We start from the raw sequence: 16,835 nt of genomic DNA, 5'->3' as shown, positions 1-16,835 counted from the left end.
CTCGCCCACGCTTCTTCCTCTCAGCACAGGTCCAGTCCAACCCTGAGGACCCCAGAGGCTGAGGGGAAGGAGAGGAAGGAGGAGGAAGAAAAGAATCTTATGGGGGAGACAGACGAGAAGCGCAGATCATATGCCTGGCCCTCCACCCTCACATGAGAGGCATTTCTAGCCCAAGGGCGAGGGGAGATTACAGATAAGAAGGAGCTAAGTGTGCCACTGCACTATGACTGAGTGGGATGCTTCCTGGGACAAAATAAGCATGGAGGCTAATGATGAGCTTTTATTCACAGTGTTCATAACAGTCAGTAAACAGAATGCCAACACAAGCTTCCTCAAAATGTATTTCATTAACTTCAATGTGGTGGCTTAGACTGGTTCCCGGCAGAGGAAAAGGGCAATCGTGGAAAAACTGGTAAAGTCAGTATAAAGTCTGTAATTTAGATTAGAAGATTCTATTTCTTGCTTTTGATAAATATGTCATAGTTAAATAAAATGTCAATGTTAGGGAGAGCTGGCCAGGTGAATCTTACATGGAGACTTTCTCTAGTTTTTCTTTTCAACTTTTCTGTATATCTAAAATTTTTATCAACATATACATTTCAGAAATGATTAGTTTATATAAAAATGCCATATAAACTAGGAGTAACAAGGAATTAAAAAATGAACAAGCCATGGGGCGCCCGGGTGGCTCAGTCAGTTGAGCGTCTGCCTTTAGCTCAGGTCATGATCCCAGGGTCCGCAGGATCTCCTGAGTCAGGCTCCCTGCTCAATAGGGGGGTCTGCTTCTCCCTCCCTGCTCCTGCTCTCTATCTCAAATAAATAGATTTTTAAATATTTTCAAAAAAAATGAACAAGCCATAATAAGCCAAGCTACTTTATCCCTTGAATTCTCATATAGAATGTTCTCTGTTACACAAACATGTGAGAATAAAGTTTGGGGTTCCAGTTCAAGATGGTGACATAGGAGGATCCTAAACGCACCTCCCCCCATGGATACACCATATCTATAGCTACGTATGGAACAATCTCCTTTGAAAAAAACCCTAAAAATTGGCGGGCCGACCCCTACTTGTCAGCAAATGAGACAGAAAGCATATGGTAGCAGGCAGGAAAGGCTGAGCAGTCTCACCATAAACCCCACTTGAGGTATGATAACCCCACAACTGGAAGAAAACTCAAAACCCAGAGTTTCTCCGTGAGAAGCAAAGGGATTTATACCCTACACTGGGCACCCCAACTATTAATACCAGTACCTGAGAAATAAGCCCTCCAAACATTTGGCTTTTAAGACCAATGGGGCTCCCGCCCACAAGACCCATGGGGCTGTGGTGAAACTGAGGAAAGAAACTCTCATAAAGTGCCCTTGAGTGCAGACTCACCCACCCCAGGGCCCAGCGCAGAAGGAGCCCCTTGTAAAGTACCCACATTTCATGTGAAAGAGACTCATTTCCTAATTCCGAAGCATGGGTCTGAGGGGCAAAGGGCCCGCCAGGATCTCCCCAGGGAGGGAGGCTGCCCTCTTCCCGTTTCTCCTCTGCCTCACTAACACTAGCTGGCCTCATCTCTCTTCTCCAGTTTGTGGGCTTCTCTCATCTATGCTCTCCCAGGGCTTGACTAAAGCTGGTGGGCGCCATCTTTCAAATTCTTCTTCTTCTTCTTTTTTTTTAATTTTTCTGGTGTGTACCCTGTTTACACTCCCCCTCTGCCTCACTCCAGCCACTGAGCGCTATCTTTGTGCTCTCCCTCTGCTGTGCGTGGGAGCGCCAGTATCTCCGCAGGGGAGCTTCTACACACATCTGGTGGACTTGCGATCCTGGGTCCCATGAGCCTCTAACCACCACAGAGGAGTTCCTGACGGACCACCCCTCCCAGGGCACTGCACAGAGAGCCGCGAGAAACACATCCCGGTGTTTCTGAGAAGAGGTCTATGTGTGTAAGTGCTCCGGCCTGGGGGCAAGCGTCTGGGGTGAGCCACTTACAGGGGCCTATGGAGCCGTGCTCAGGGAAGGAAGGCCGGTGAACACAGTCTTTGGGCTCTCCTCCTCCCTCGCTCCAGCAAATTGGTATCTTACAGAAAGGGGCTTATACTCTTCTCTGGTGCCCTGATTTTTGTGGCTGACAGGCAACCTCTACGTTGCCTGGCTCTGGTGGCCAGGGAGGCTTAACCTCAGAGGCCCACCGGATTATAACCAATGAGGTAAGAGTTCTTAAAAGCTACCACCCCCAGGGCACAGCAAAGCGGCAACAGACCCAGGAGCTCAATCTTTCTGTGAAAGGGGTCTATTAGCCTATCAACAGAACTGTAGCCTGAGGGGCGGGCTTCTCCTTAATAAACAAAAGGCTGACTCTAAATCCTTCCTGAGACCTTGGAGGGCATACATTTTCTTCACACTCTCCTTCTGCCACATTCCAGAGAGCCAGCATCTCTCAGAGGGGAGATCTTCTATGTGCCTCATTTCTATGTCAGGTACCCTGGTTTATGTGAATGCTGCCAGGGGATACCCCTGGATCACTTGGCTTTGGGGAGCAGGGTGGCTTGGGTTTCTGGGTCCCACTGGACGGTAAGGAGCAGAGAAAGAGCTCTTGGCAGGCTACCACCCCCAGGGCACGGGTCACAGGGAGCAGACAGAAACACATCCCTCCCCTTTCCATGAAAGAGGACACCTTGCTAGTCCTGGGGCTTTTGCCTTGGGGGCAGTCCTCAGGTTTGAGCACACATCTAGGAGCCACGAAGCTGGTCTCAGGGAACACAAGCCAAGGAATGCCTTCATTGTGCCCTCCGGCCCCTGCCTTACTACAGTTCACTGGTAGTTCTCAGAAAGGAGCATGCACACTCATCTGGAGCCCTGATTTTTACAACTGCTGCCCAGGGGGACACCTCCAGATTGTCTTGCTCTAGGGCCAGCAGGGTTTATGCTTGCCATCCCACAGGACTGTACACATTTGCATTTAAAAAAAAAAAAAAAAAGCTGCTGCCTGAGGATCTAGTTTCCGATCAGCCCGAATCTAGGTGCTAAGCTCTTCCCCTTTGGGACACTGACTGGCCCGGCACACCTTCAACGACTGTCAGTTATTAAAAATAAAATACACTGCTTGGGCAATCATGACAGTTTGAGGCACAACCAAGAGCTAGGGCAGGGCTGAACAGTAAAGTTCATCTCCTACAGGAGGCCCCTCCTTCAAGACTAGGAGGGTGGCTGTTTCATCTAATGCACAGAAACTAACAGAGTCAAAAAGAAGAAGAAATATGTTACAAATGAAAGAACAAGATAAAACCTCAGAAAAAAAATATTAACAAAACAATATGGAGTTCAAAGGCATGGTCATAAGGATGCTGCCCAAACTCAGGGGAAAAGATGGGTAAGTGAGAAATTCAACAAAGAAAGAAAATATAAGAAAATTCCAAACAGAAGTCACAGAGCTGAAGAATACAATAACTGAACTGAAAAATACACAAGAGGGGTTCAGCAGCAAACAAGATGGAGCCGAGGAGAGCATCAGTGAACTAAAAGGGCAGGGGCGCCTGGGTGGCTCAGTCAGTTAAGCGTCTGCCTTCGGCTCAGGTCATGGTCCCAGGGTCCTGTGATCGAGCCCCGCGTCGGGCTCCCTGCTCTGCGGGAAGCCTGCTTCTCCCTCCCTCACTCCCCCTGCTCGTGTTCCCTCTCTCGCTGTGTCTCTCTCTGTCAAATAAATAAATAAAAAATCTTTAAAAAAATAATAAATACAAAACACAGATTTAAAAAAAAAAGAAAGGGCAGTGGAACTCACCCAGTCAGAGCAGCAAAAATGAAAAAGAATGAAAAAAAGTGAAGCTAGCTTAAGGGACTTATGGGATAGTATCAAGCCAACTAACATTCACATCAGAGGGGTCCCATCAGGAGAAGAGAAAGGAAGAGAAAACTTATTTGAAGAGATAATGGCTGAAAACTTCCTTAGCCTGGGGAAAGTAACCAAATAAGAAGCACCAAAAGAGACCAAGGCACATTATAATTAAAATATCAAAAGTTAAAGACAAGGAGAGACTCTTAAAAGTAGCAAGAGAAAAACAACTTGTTACATCCAAGGGAAACCCCCATAAAACTATTGGCAAATTTTTTCAGCAGAAACTTTTCCTCTAAAATCAGAAATAAGTCAAGGATGCCGACTCCTTGCAAAAGTGAATTTTGCAAAGGCAAAAACAAACAAGTGGGACTCCATTTTTATTCAATGTAGTACTGGAAGTCTTAGCCAGAGCTATTAGGCAAGAGAAATAAAAGATATCCAAATTGGGAAGAAAGAAGTAAAACTATTACTATTTGCATGAGGACAGGATACTGTATATAGAAAACCCTAAAATACACTCCACCAAAAAATGGTGAGAACTAATAAGTCAATTCAGGAAAGCTGAAGGATACAAAATTAACATACAGAAATCTGTTGTATTCCTATAAACTAATAATAAACTATCAGAAAGAGAAATTAGGGCAGCAATTCCACATACAATTGCATCAAAAGATTAAAATACCTAGGAACAAATTTGACCGAGGAGGTAAAAGTCTTGTACAGTGATAACTATAAGGCACTGATGAAAGAATTTGAAGAAGAGACAAACAAATGCAAAGATATCCCATGCTCATTGATTGAAAGACTATATATTGTTAAAATGCCCATACTATCCAAAGTGATTCAATGCAATGCCTCTCAAAATTCCAGTGGCATTTTTCATGAAATAGAACAAAGAATGCTAAATTTTGCAAGGAACCACAAAAGACCCTGAGTAGCCAAAGCAATCTTGTGAAATCAGGAGGTATCATGTTCCCTGATTTCAAACTATATACTACGAAGCTATAGTATTGAAAGCAGGATTGTACTGGCATAAAAACAGACCCGCAGATCAACAGAACAGAAGAGAGTCAGGAAATAAACCCACACATATGTAGTCAATTAACTGATGACAAGAAACCAAGAATATACAAGGGGAAAGGACAGTCTCTTCCATAAATTGTGTTGGGAAAACAACATATACCACATACACAAGAATGAAACTGGACCACTCCCTTACACCATACACAAAAATTAACTCAACATGTATTAAAGACTTGAACGTAAGATCTGAAAACCAGAAGCTCTTTAGAGAAAAAACAGTGGTAAGATCCTTGATATAAGTCTTGGCAATAATTTTTTGGATTTGACACCAAAAATAAAGGCCACAAAAGCAAAAACAAAGAAGTGGGACTATATCAAACTAAAAGGCTTCTGCACAGCAAAGGAAACCATCAACAAAATGAAAAGGCCACCTACTGAATGAGACAAAATACATGTAAATCATATATCTGATAAGGGGTTAATATCTAAAATATATAAAACTCACACAACTCAACACCAAAAAATAATCTGATTACAAATGAGCAGAGGACCTGAATAGACATTTTTCAAAAAAGACATACAGATGGCCAACAGACACCTGAAAAGGTGTTCAACGTCACTCATCATCAGGGAAATGCAAATCAAAATCATAATGGATATCATCTCACACATTTTAGTATGGCTATTTAAAAAATATATATATATATAAGAAAAAACAAGCATTGGCAAGGGTATGGAGAAAAGAGAACCCTTGTGCACTGTTGGTGGGAATGTAAATTAGTTCAGCCACTGCAGAAAACAGTATGGAGTTTCCTCAAAAAATTAAAATAGAACTACCAAACGGTCCGGCAATTCCACTTACAGGTATTTACCTGAAGAAAATGAAAACACTAACTCAAAAAGATCTATGCAATCCTATGTTCACTGCGGCATTACCTATAATAGCTAAGATACGGTAATAACTTAAGTGTCTATTGATAGATGACTGGATAAAGAAAATGTGCTCTCTCTCTCTCTCTCTCTCTCTCTCTCACACACACACACACACACACACACACACAATGGAGTATTATTCAGCCATAAAAAAAGAAACTTGCCACTTGTAACATGGATGGACCTTGAGGGCATTATGCTAAGTGAAATAAGTCAGACAGAGACAGACAATTACTATATGATCTCACTTAAATGTAGAATCTAAAAACAAACAAACAAATGAATAAGCTCATAAACACAGAGAATAGACTGGCAGTTGCCAGAGGTGGTGGTGGTGGGGGGGCATGAAATGGGCGAAGGGGTCAGAAGGTACAAACTTTCAGTTATAAAATAAATAAGTCCTGGGAAGGTAATGTATAACATGGTGACAACAGTTAATAACACTGTATTGCATATTTGAAACTTGCTGTGAGAGTAAATCCTAAATTTTCTCCTAAGAAACTGTACCTATACACAGTGACAGATGGTAACTAAGTTGACATAGTACAGTGATCATTTTGCAATATATACAGATATCAAATTATTGTTGTATGTCTAAAACTAATATAATGTTTTGTCGAGATATCTCAATAAAAAATTGTTTTGCACATAGTGAGAGGTTAATAGATTCTTCTAGCTCTGTATAAATTTAGGAATCTCACCTATTTTAGGAACCAGGAAATGCTCACTCTCCACTGAAAAGGCATTTAAGTTCCATATGTTATATAGAAACCATTTTATCAGCTTTCTAGAGAATTCACAGGCTTGCTATGTCATCAGATAATTTTATTATTTAATCAAGAGAATTCATATATCGATATCTTGCGAGACATGCGTGAGAATATGAAGGCAGCAGTGGAAGCCAGTGAAGACAAGGAAACAGGAATGTGAACGGACTGAAACAGATTTAAACTTCCAGTTTTATTTGATTTAAAGAAAAATTCTCAGAATGATCAAGTGTGGCTTTTCCATTTTGAAATGCTGAGATAAGGCATTATCTTCTTCCCCACCCAGGGAGCGAATACAGAAAGTGAGATCCTTCGACTAGAGAGGAAAGAAAGGGCAGGAGGAAGTGAGGGTCATGTCCCTCTCACCCCCAACCTCTGCAGCACCTCCCCTGCATCAGCCTCACGTGGCCATGCATGGTCATGCGCTCAGTCAGTCATTCCTTAAACACCTGCAGCGATGCAGGCCCTGGGGGACCATCTGTTATTTTTACTTCTTCCCCCCACAAGATTCCGTTCAGTCTAATGAAACAAACTAGATGCAGCCCTCCTGTTTGCTCCTTGTCAGGTGGCACTTCAAACACAGTGACTGACGGATTCAGAATAATACTGGCCATGGAGACAGAAAACAGAAAGATGGCCCACAGTCCCCTAGGAAATCGCAAAGTTTCACGTGTTGAAAATAAAATTTTATAAACTCTTTTAAAAATCTGCAGGTTAAGTCTAGAAGTTTAGCCTAAGGAAAATATAAAACAAATTGATGTTAAAAAAAAAAAAAGATACTTTCTTCATGGTTATTGGAATTCTACCTGGAATATACATTATGATTTTATATGTATGTGTGTGTATGTGCCTTCACACACGTATGTGTTCTAACATGAAGTTTTACTATTCTCTTTTACATGAAGTTTCTATGAAACTCCTTCCTTAGTTTTACTGGAACACAATAAAGAGTAATTTAGTGCTCTGTCCTTTCTCTTTCCCGTCTTCTTTCTTTTTCCTCCCTCTTTTCTTTACTATTTACTGAGTGCTTAATATATATACGAGGCCCTAGAGATACAATAGTCAACAATATCCTGATCTGCCAAACAGTAAAGCAAATTCAGTCCATACCAATTCCCATCTCAACCTGATATTTAATTGTCATCACTGGCTAAGAATCTATATGAAAGGTTAATAGCAAATGTGAAACATGGCAGGAAAGTAGTCATATTGTATTTTTCCATGGAATTCAAAGCTAACCACTTGACTATTTTTTTTTCTTCAAACAGCAGAAATATTTAAATGTTTACCTGAATATACTCTGTGAGAGTGTTAAAGACTTGCTTTGCTACTTGAATTGCTTTAGAGAAATTCCGTTGTCCTTGTTCATCAATAACATCTTTCCCGGAGTAATACCAATAGAAATCACTAATGGATTCCTGGAAAAGAGGGATGATACGGTTAAGACAGACTCTAAAGCTACCACTAACCTGTCCTCCTCAGACAGAAATAACAGCTGGAGAGAAGAAGCAGAAAACTTAGCTTTTTTTTTTTAAAGATTTTTTATTTATTTATTAGAGAGAGAGAATGAGAGAGAGCACGAGAGGGAAGAGGGTCAGAGGGAGAAGCAGACTCCCCGCTGAGCAGGGAGCCCGATGCGGGACTCGATCCCGGGACTCCAGCATCATGACCTGAGCCGAAGGCAGTCGCTTAACCAACTGAGCCACCCAGGCGCCCCAAAACTTAGCTTTTTTAAAAATGACTTTCTGTCTCTGATGACCTTAAACTTCACAGACGTAAGGATTCACAAGATTAATGCATATTTATCCATTGAGCAAAGTTAAATGTTTACTACGTAAGCACAAAAATTAGACAAATCATGGATGTTTTCTGGGTTACAGACATCAGGCCTTTTTCTCCAACAAAGCCCGTAACGTTTCCTCATGAGAACTCCGAAACGTTCCTTGTTTCTATAAATGTCCCTCAAGGGTGACTGGGTGGCTCAGTCGTTAAGCGTCTGCCTTCGGCTCAGGTCATGATCCCAGGGTCCTGGGATCGAGTCCCGCATCGGGCTCCCTGCTCCGCGGGAAGCCTGCTTCTCCCTCTCCCACTCCCCCTGCTTGTGTTCCTGCTCTCACTATGTCTCTCTCTGTCAAATAAATAAAATAAAATCTTTAAAAAATATATATATAAATGTCCCTCAAGAAACTGATTAGACTACTTAAAAACACTGACAACAACCATAAACAAACATCTAAACAGGATCAACCTTTTTAAACAGGATGTTTTCAACAATAACTTACACTGGAAGGAACTTTAGTTGGCTAAAGGAATAACACCATGTAGTCCAGCGCACATGCTACATTTGGGTTTTGAGATATGATTTTAAAAACGACAAATGTGTTTTTGGAAATATTTTTTGTAATTTGCTTCAAAAATGGAAGCATTAGGTAAAAAAAATATTGTGCTTTTACATATTCAAAAGATTAAGGGAGAAACTGAAAGTTTGAAGGTGCAGGTTTTAAACTACTGTATCTGGCTGCTCTTATAAAAAAGATGAGGGAAATAAAATTTGTACAGGGCTCCCATTACTTAGGAGCCTACGCCTTCAGATTCAGTTTTATTATTAACATGTGAAAGATTACTACAAAATCAAGGAGATTCTTAAGTGATGGAGTGTTAAGCTGAATTTTAAAATTAATTCAAGTATCGGGACAGCTGAAAAGAACTACCTGTTAAATTTAAGTATATTGTAGGTATTTTGAAAGCCTTTCTTTCTCCCTTTTGAAAATGTTTCAAATACTCTTCCCCCATTTATCTATCAACTGTAGCAGAAGGAGCAGAGCATGTAAATACTTTGCAAAAACAAAATGAATTTAAAATGCAATCAGGCTAAAAACTATGGGGGAAAAAATTCCCGCTTACAGAAATAATGAGCAAAGGAGGAGCCAGGATGGAGGCAAAGACAAAAGGAGCAGTTTCACCCTAAGACTTGGTGAAAGGCTATGATCAAAGACAAAGTATCTCAAAAAATTCTGTCTAGTCATCCATCAAAGCACATTACAACACGACAGTTTAATAACTCTGTCCCCTTATTTCAACTAACTAATCCCTTCCATTTCTTCCTAACAGAAGGCAACATACCTGGACTCTCAGGAGGTAGTCTACGGTAGAGATGATTATGTTGACAGTTGTATTATTGCCAGTCTGAGTTCTCAGATAATTTTGAAAATCTACATAAGATCAAAAGACATTACAAAAGCTTCCTCAACGGTTTCAAATGAGATATTTGAAGAACTCCAAAAGCAAATGAGGTTTCCAGCAAAATCCTTGGGGCTAAGAGTGGTGCTTTATCCAAGAGGATTGTTTTAAGTGGGCATCCCAACCACATCGAGGTGCTTCACAGAATATCAATATTCAATTTTTGGTCTATGAGGTAGCTAACACCTGTTTCCCGATTCCTAGCTCTAGAGCTCTGGGCATGTGAATCGCTGGAAGGGGCTCCATCCCTTAGGGTATAGTAATTAAATTATGTATTCAAGAATCATTTGTTCCTGAGTACTGTGCTCAGTGCTGGGGAAACAAAGATAAAATTAAGATACAATTCCTGCCTGCACAGGTGCACAAGCCCGGGAGAGAGCTATTTATATTAACCACAAAGGAAAATACATTGTGCCAAGTAATACAATGAAGTAGATTCCCCAGTTGAAGAGAAGTGGTATAAAAGAAATAAAGCTCTCTATTTCTCTGTAGGTATCTGTCTCATGTATACCTTTTTTCCACCTGTCTTCTCTAACAGAAGAACAACTGATGGGAATTAAGGGAAGTGGCTAGCTAGCAAAGGACTTTGAAAGTAGGAATGTAATACATAAAATGTCACACTGCATATACCAAACATATCGAAGAAGGCCAAGATTGTTTGTTGACTCAGGGATGAAGTGTAATTAGAACTAGCAGGCCCCCGTCATTACTGGTTTCAAAATTCTGATTCCTTGGTACCATCACATAGTCTGGGGTCTCACGCACCTGAGTTGTGTCCCTCACAAAGCAGTTGTAGGAAGCGGAAGAGGTCGCAAGTGAACTCGTCATCCTGGAGAACCTTTTCTCCTGTAGAAAGTCCAGAGAAATCAGACATGATCAACGACCCTGGCCTGGTCCTCCCTTTCTATCCCACCTCCATAAAACTTGCATGTTGATCTAGCATTGTTCTGAACCAAAAACAGTCACAAATCATAGCCACTTTTCTATCTGAAGCTCATACAATCATGCGCTTGGCAGATAGATGCACTTTTTTCTTTGTCAGAAAAGAACATTCGAATCTTAAAACTCAAGTTTCTCTCTGTTAAAAGTAGCAGCATGGGTTTGGCAACATTTTAGAAACAACCTGAAGATTTAAACTTTTCTTTTTTTTTTCTTTCCTTTTCTTTTTTTGGGTAATGTATGTCTAGGAATGATCTCTCCATCTCTTGAAAACACCCAAGTTAAGTCTGCTTTGTTCCCGGAGTATGACCAAATGATTCAAAATGCAAAGGCATTCAGTGCATATAGAAAAGAGGACCAAGAGTTTCTTTTATTTAAAGAATAATTAAAACAATCTTGTAGAAATTGTAAATGACTAGAAAATGTTCCTTAATTCATTTCAATTCACAGTCTCATTAACTTGCCTATGGATTTAAAAAAAGTAAAGGCTTCAGAAATCTGATATAGCGACTTCATTGGTTGGAGCATTACTTCCAGAGGAGAGAGGACTGGTGAACAGACCTAATTATAAATATTAAACCAAAAGAAAGACTTTGGTGGCTCATGCTCTGTGAGTAAATCTAAGCAGGAAAGATGAAAAGAAGGCTATCTTAGAGCTACAGAAGCCACTCAGCACCATTTAAAAAAAACTGTATTTGTGGGGCAAGCATGACACCTCAGAAAAAGGTTCAGATATTTTACCTACATTTCAATCAAAATGTATCTTGATCACAAGTCACTCTGAAAGCAAAAACACAAAGAAAGAAACAAACAGAAAAACAGCACCACACAAATGAAAGTTGATTTTAAAAGCATAGAGTGTCAGTGGAAAAATTTTCAACGTTATGAGTGTACGTTCTGGCATCTAAATTTGTTGTTTAGAAATCAAAATGACACAAAAATGTTGTTCAGCAAGTGGATGAATGTACTTATGTCTTTAAAAAAAATGATAATAACTTTCCAGACTAGAGGAAATACTTTGGGCCAAGAAAGAAAACTATGCAATGACCATGTGTTTACTTTAAATAAATTATGAATGATTATAAGGACAGAGAGCTGATGGACTTACCAGTCTGCAGTCTGTGACTTTCAAAGTGAGAGGCTTCATATAATGGGAGGGTTAGGAAGCAAAACCATTTTGAAAACTAATATAAACATTAAAAAAAGTACATAAAATCACTGTACTGGTTTCCCTGCAAGATATGATATTTGGTGATCAAACTAAAATCACCATGCACACAGATTAGTCATGTGGCCAGTTCAAGTTTAAGTGCACATTGCTGTGAATCTCAGTCCATGGCTGATAAGCCCATTCCTCAGTGTCTACATTCATGGCGGGGTATAGAAAAGAAAGGGAGAACAGTCTAGGCTAATAAACTAAACTCTTCACTGATGATACTTACTATCTTTCCACGAACTATTTGAATCAGAAGAGTCTTTAACATGATCTTTAAATCAAAATATTATGAGCTAGTTACACAGACTTATTGACTCTCTCCTTGTGAGCCCATCTAAAATGTTTTTTTTTTTTCCCCTAGAAAATTGCATCAATAGGCCATGTACTTTCAATGTTCATATACTCAATGTGGAATAAGTAACCTTTGATAGAAAGTATTCAGAAAGGTTAACAATGAAAAAAAATATCATAGAGTCTACCTGTGTTCCTAAAAATGCTCTGCACAACGCACACTGATTTATAACATAAGGCTGTATTTATTGTCCGCATGCACAGTATTTTCATGACTATATGCCAAAACACATACAAGTAACTTTACTCACATAAGAACACGCAACACACAGCAGAACAACAGGGAGAGGAGAGTGGGGGAGGGGGGCGGCCAACCCTTTATTTACCATCAGGTGATAAGAGGTATAAACTGGGGTGCTATTGCTTAACGGACACATTACTATCTGATTAAAATGCTGCCATTCCCCATGCTGCATGTAAGTGGTACAGTAACAGAGATGGATGATGGCTTTATGTCTGCAGAAGGTACAGGATCAACAGTCTATTTTGTGATGTATGCAAAAGAAATTGCATTGTAAGATGGAAACCAAGATTAATAACATAACGAAATGGAGTAAAATGTACTTGAAAGTGCTCTGATGTTCTTAAAATATTATTTGTAATAGCTGTGTGATGGCCAAATGTGAATATGATAGAGGGCATTCCTTTGGTTTCATTTTTAATTATAAGGGGCTTATGATTGCTAATACTGTGATAAAGGGAGAGTTATTTCAATACTGTTGCTGACGATGAGATGGCCTTTTTGTGCCTCGGTGTTCTCATCTGTAAAATGAGAACATGTGCACTGTCTACCTCACTAGTTCTTCATAATTTGTGAGACCATTTTTAGAAATTGTGGAAAGGTTACAATTATTAGTAGAAGTGGCAGTAACACCAAATAAAGATGGGAACAACATGCCTAGGTGATGAATACGGTTATTTGAACATATTTATTAAATGTGTTTATTATTTCTAAAAAGCCAATTTTAATGGAGCGAAATACTCTCAAAAACATAAATTTTCACTTGGAAATAATATTAGTAGACTTTCTTTTTTGTTCAAGCTATCAGTAAAATTAATTCCTATTTTAAAAACCTAATCCCTTTTTAGTTTTTACTTGAGAGAGTGAGCGGGAGAGAAAGCAAGTAAGGGGAGGGCCACAGGCAGAGAATCTTCGAGCAGAATCCCCACTGAGTGTGGAGCCCAGTGTGGGGCTCGATCTCACGATCCATGAGATCATGACCTGAGATGAAACCAAGAGCTAGATGCTCAAGTGACTGAGCCACCCAAGCACCCCTTAAAAATCTATCATTTTAAAGGTCACTGTTCTACTCACTATTGGTTTATCTAATTAATAGAAAAGTACACAAGGGTTTGCTTAAGTGTTTATTGGTTACCTAAAACATCAATGGTCATAGTTCAACACTGTGGCCTTGAGGGGCTTGGTTTAATTGTTATTAATTGCTAAAAGTTATCAATCATTGCTAAAAAAATGAATGCGATGAGTGAAAAGACTACCTAGTAGATATATAAAAACAACTGAATTAGGATAAATAAACCAGAAGACTAAGATCCTCTTTGTTGTAAGGTCTTTTCATGGCAACATCTCCAGCAATGGAAAGCTAAAAGGGTGAGAAGCATGGAATGGAAGACTGGTTGCATCAAAGAACTCCCTACAAAAGCTTGTTAAGTGGAACTCAACTGTTTTCCCCACCATGGCAAAACTGAAAGATTAAGATAAAAATATTTTTAAATAGTGAAAAGTCAGGTATTTGATTCCATGTGGGTGATTTTAATGTTACCGCTTAAATGGTTTAACTGGCTGCTTAAATTATACTACCACTCAACCAACAAAGGATACAATTTTTTAAATGGATTCACGATTAACATTTAGTGACTACAGTGCGCTAGGCATTGTGCTAGATATATTTTCTCATCATGTCATTTCAGATTTGCAATAATCCTATGAATCGGGTGACATGAATTCCATCTTGTGGTTCAGTAAACAACTGAGAAATTAAGTAACTTGACTAAGGTCCTATAGCTATTAACTAGTAAAGGGTTTGAGTCCAGTAAATTTCAATAAACATTAAGTGTCACCTGTACGCTAGGCACCTTGTGAGGTCCTGAGCATATAAAGACTAACAAACACAAACCTGAGCCTGAAGTTTATAGTCTAATGGAAAAGATAGGTAATGAACAGGTCATTTCAATATCATAAGGTCTTTCTGAGTCCAGTATTCTATAGTTTCTAAACTTCCTAAAGCTCACATCAGTAATCGATAAGCTCTTTGGCTAACAATCATTGACTACATGTACCATATGTTAGTTAAATTGTGAACTCCTACTTGTTTTTAATCAATTTTACAACCTAAGGAAACCCATCTTCCAGATATGTGGCCTTGGGAAAGTCAATTCACCTTTCTGAGCCTCTGTTTCATCATTTTGATGTGCGAATTAACAATCTCCAGAACTCCTTACTTTACAGGGTTGCTGGGAGAATAAAATTGGTTTGAGCAAGTATAATTGCTTTGAAATATGCAAAGCACAATAGGAATAAAAGTGACATTTCAACAACATGAAGTCATAGGTTCAGAAGACCTAGGTTTCTAAAATATAGACTTTCAGTGGGTTGTGGATGTAATAAATAATCTACATATTCCATGAACTCAACTTGACACCAGTGAATAAAATGTATTCCTCTTTCAGATCCCAAGACAGCAAAAATGACCACTATGTGAAATAAATTAGGTATGTCCCTTGGATAACAGAATTGAAGTACATGTTAGCTATGGAAGAAGACATCCCTTTGCTTTCAAATGTGATTTGCAGATTATTTCTCTTATAACCTCTTCTTAATGCCTTTCAGCTTGCATTACTCTAACTGGAATCCTTACTGTTCATTCATCCATTCCATCCACCAACATCCTAACTGATCTCCCTACCCTCAGACTGTGATATCCATCTTATGCACTCTTGCCTACAACACTCGTAGGCAATTTAATTATAACACTCTCCCAATAAACAGATAGATTCTTTTAACAGGAATTACGAAAAATATACTCTCAAAAATTCCCTCAATCTATCACTAAACATAATAACCTCAAAGCTCCACAACTTCCATGAAGGAAATCATGCTGCTCACTATCTTTGGAAGACTGAGGGTCTGTTTAGCATGCTAGCATTACTGAGGAATGAGTAATCTGTGCACTTTAATGTTGCTGGTTTGAACAATGGATGCTAGGAACTTACTGTGAGGTGGACACTACTGATGTGTTACTTACCTAATGGCTCTTCGTGGCCTCAGAAAGGAAGCATGGAATTCCTTGGCACGGCACAAAAGGCTTTCACAGGGTCCCACAAACTATCTTTCCCTTCTAGTCTATTTCTCTCCAACCATATTAGGTCAGTGATGTTCTTTGTCGTGCTTTGTACCTTCAGCATTGCATATGCAGTTCCCTTCCATTGAAATGTCTTCCTTTGCCTTCCTTCTTTACCAGGTAAACACCTACTTCAGGCCATCTGTTACTTCTTCTGTGATCCTTACCCCATGAGCCTGGCAGCCAAGTACTTCAACTCAGTTTACTCATACACACACAGATCATGGGTTTCGAAGTTATTTGTTTACAAGTCTGTCTATACGACGCTGAGCCCATAAAGAACTCTAATGCCTAGGACAGCGTCTAGCACACAATAGCCACTCAAATTTCGGTCAGCGCTTTACTGTTTAAAAATTGTGCAGGGATGTTAGAAAAATCTATTTAGTGTCATGAATTAACACCACAGGCTTTCCTTGAAAAGAAACTTGACCCAAAAGAAGGGCAGAGCAGTGTAGTCAGAACTCAGGGGGTAAGCAGAACTACACTTGTGTCGGACTTTGCAAACCTGGGGTGGGAGATAGCCAATAAATAATTAAAGTACTAAGTAACTTCACTACTAACAAAAAATTAGGACATCCAATATTGAGAGACTGTGTTAATTATTGTTTTGATTAATTAACAATTCTTTTGCTGCAACTGCATACAAACTTGATGAGGTCACTATAAACACACCGAGTAAGAACCTCAATTCAGCGCATTATCAGATACAGATGGAAACTTAGAAAGGTTAATTGGTAGTTAATGTTTTAATATAGAATTTTTAAAAATCAAACAATTTCTGAGGGATGAGATCAGCTTCAAGATTTCATCTTGCTGATAAAGTCTAGGACCACTGCAAAAGGATCAAAAAATAAAATATCTTCCACTACATTCCAAGAAGTTTGATAGAAGAAAAATTGCACTTTCAAGCTCATAATGACTTCTTAATGAGGTTTAATGGTTCCGAGACAAAAAAAAAAAAAAATCCAAGGAGGGAATGAAATTTTAAATACTCATATAGGTTTTTGGTTTTGAACTTCATTATATGTTAAAGGAAAACACATATGACTAAAAAATATACAGAGAGGACAACACCGAGCACATCACAAATCTACTAAACACACCTGCCAAGGAAAACTGGTTTTTGTTTTGTTTTGTTTTTAAACAAGTGGGTGGTCCTGGCTTTTGTAGAAATGGGGGAAATTT

General features: G+C 39.4%; 1 protein-coding gene across 1 annotated transcript in view; it reads right to left on the bottom strand.

Moving 5' to 3' along the window:
- Nucleotides 1-16,835, bottom strand: part of RYR2 (ryanodine receptor 2) — a 424,890-nt gene that overhangs the window by 43,700 nt on the left and 364,355 nt on the right. Inside the window, exons 82-84 of the mRNA XM_028104495.2 lie at nucleotides 10,551-10,631; nucleotides 9,669-9,757; nucleotides 7,835-7,963 (exon numbers count right to left, since the gene is read on the bottom strand). Coding sequence (XP_027960296.2) covers nucleotides 7,835-7,963; nucleotides 9,669-9,757; nucleotides 10,551-10,631 — 299 coding nt within the window. The remainder of the gene's footprint in view (nucleotides 1-7,834; nucleotides 7,964-9,668; nucleotides 9,758-10,550; nucleotides 10,632-16,835) is intronic.

This window comes from Eumetopias jubatus, unplaced genomic scaffold (genome assembly GCF_037043125.1).
Source record: "Eumetopias jubatus isolate StellerSeaLion01/CBP00866 unplaced genomic scaffold, mEumJub1_p1.0 scaffold_17, whole genome shotgun sequence".
NCBI classification, from domain to species: Eukaryota; Metazoa; Chordata; class Mammalia; order Carnivora; family Otariidae; genus Eumetopias; species Eumetopias jubatus.
Note: the sequence above shows the minus strand (reverse complement) of the source record. Positions and strands in the feature narration are given on the sequence as shown.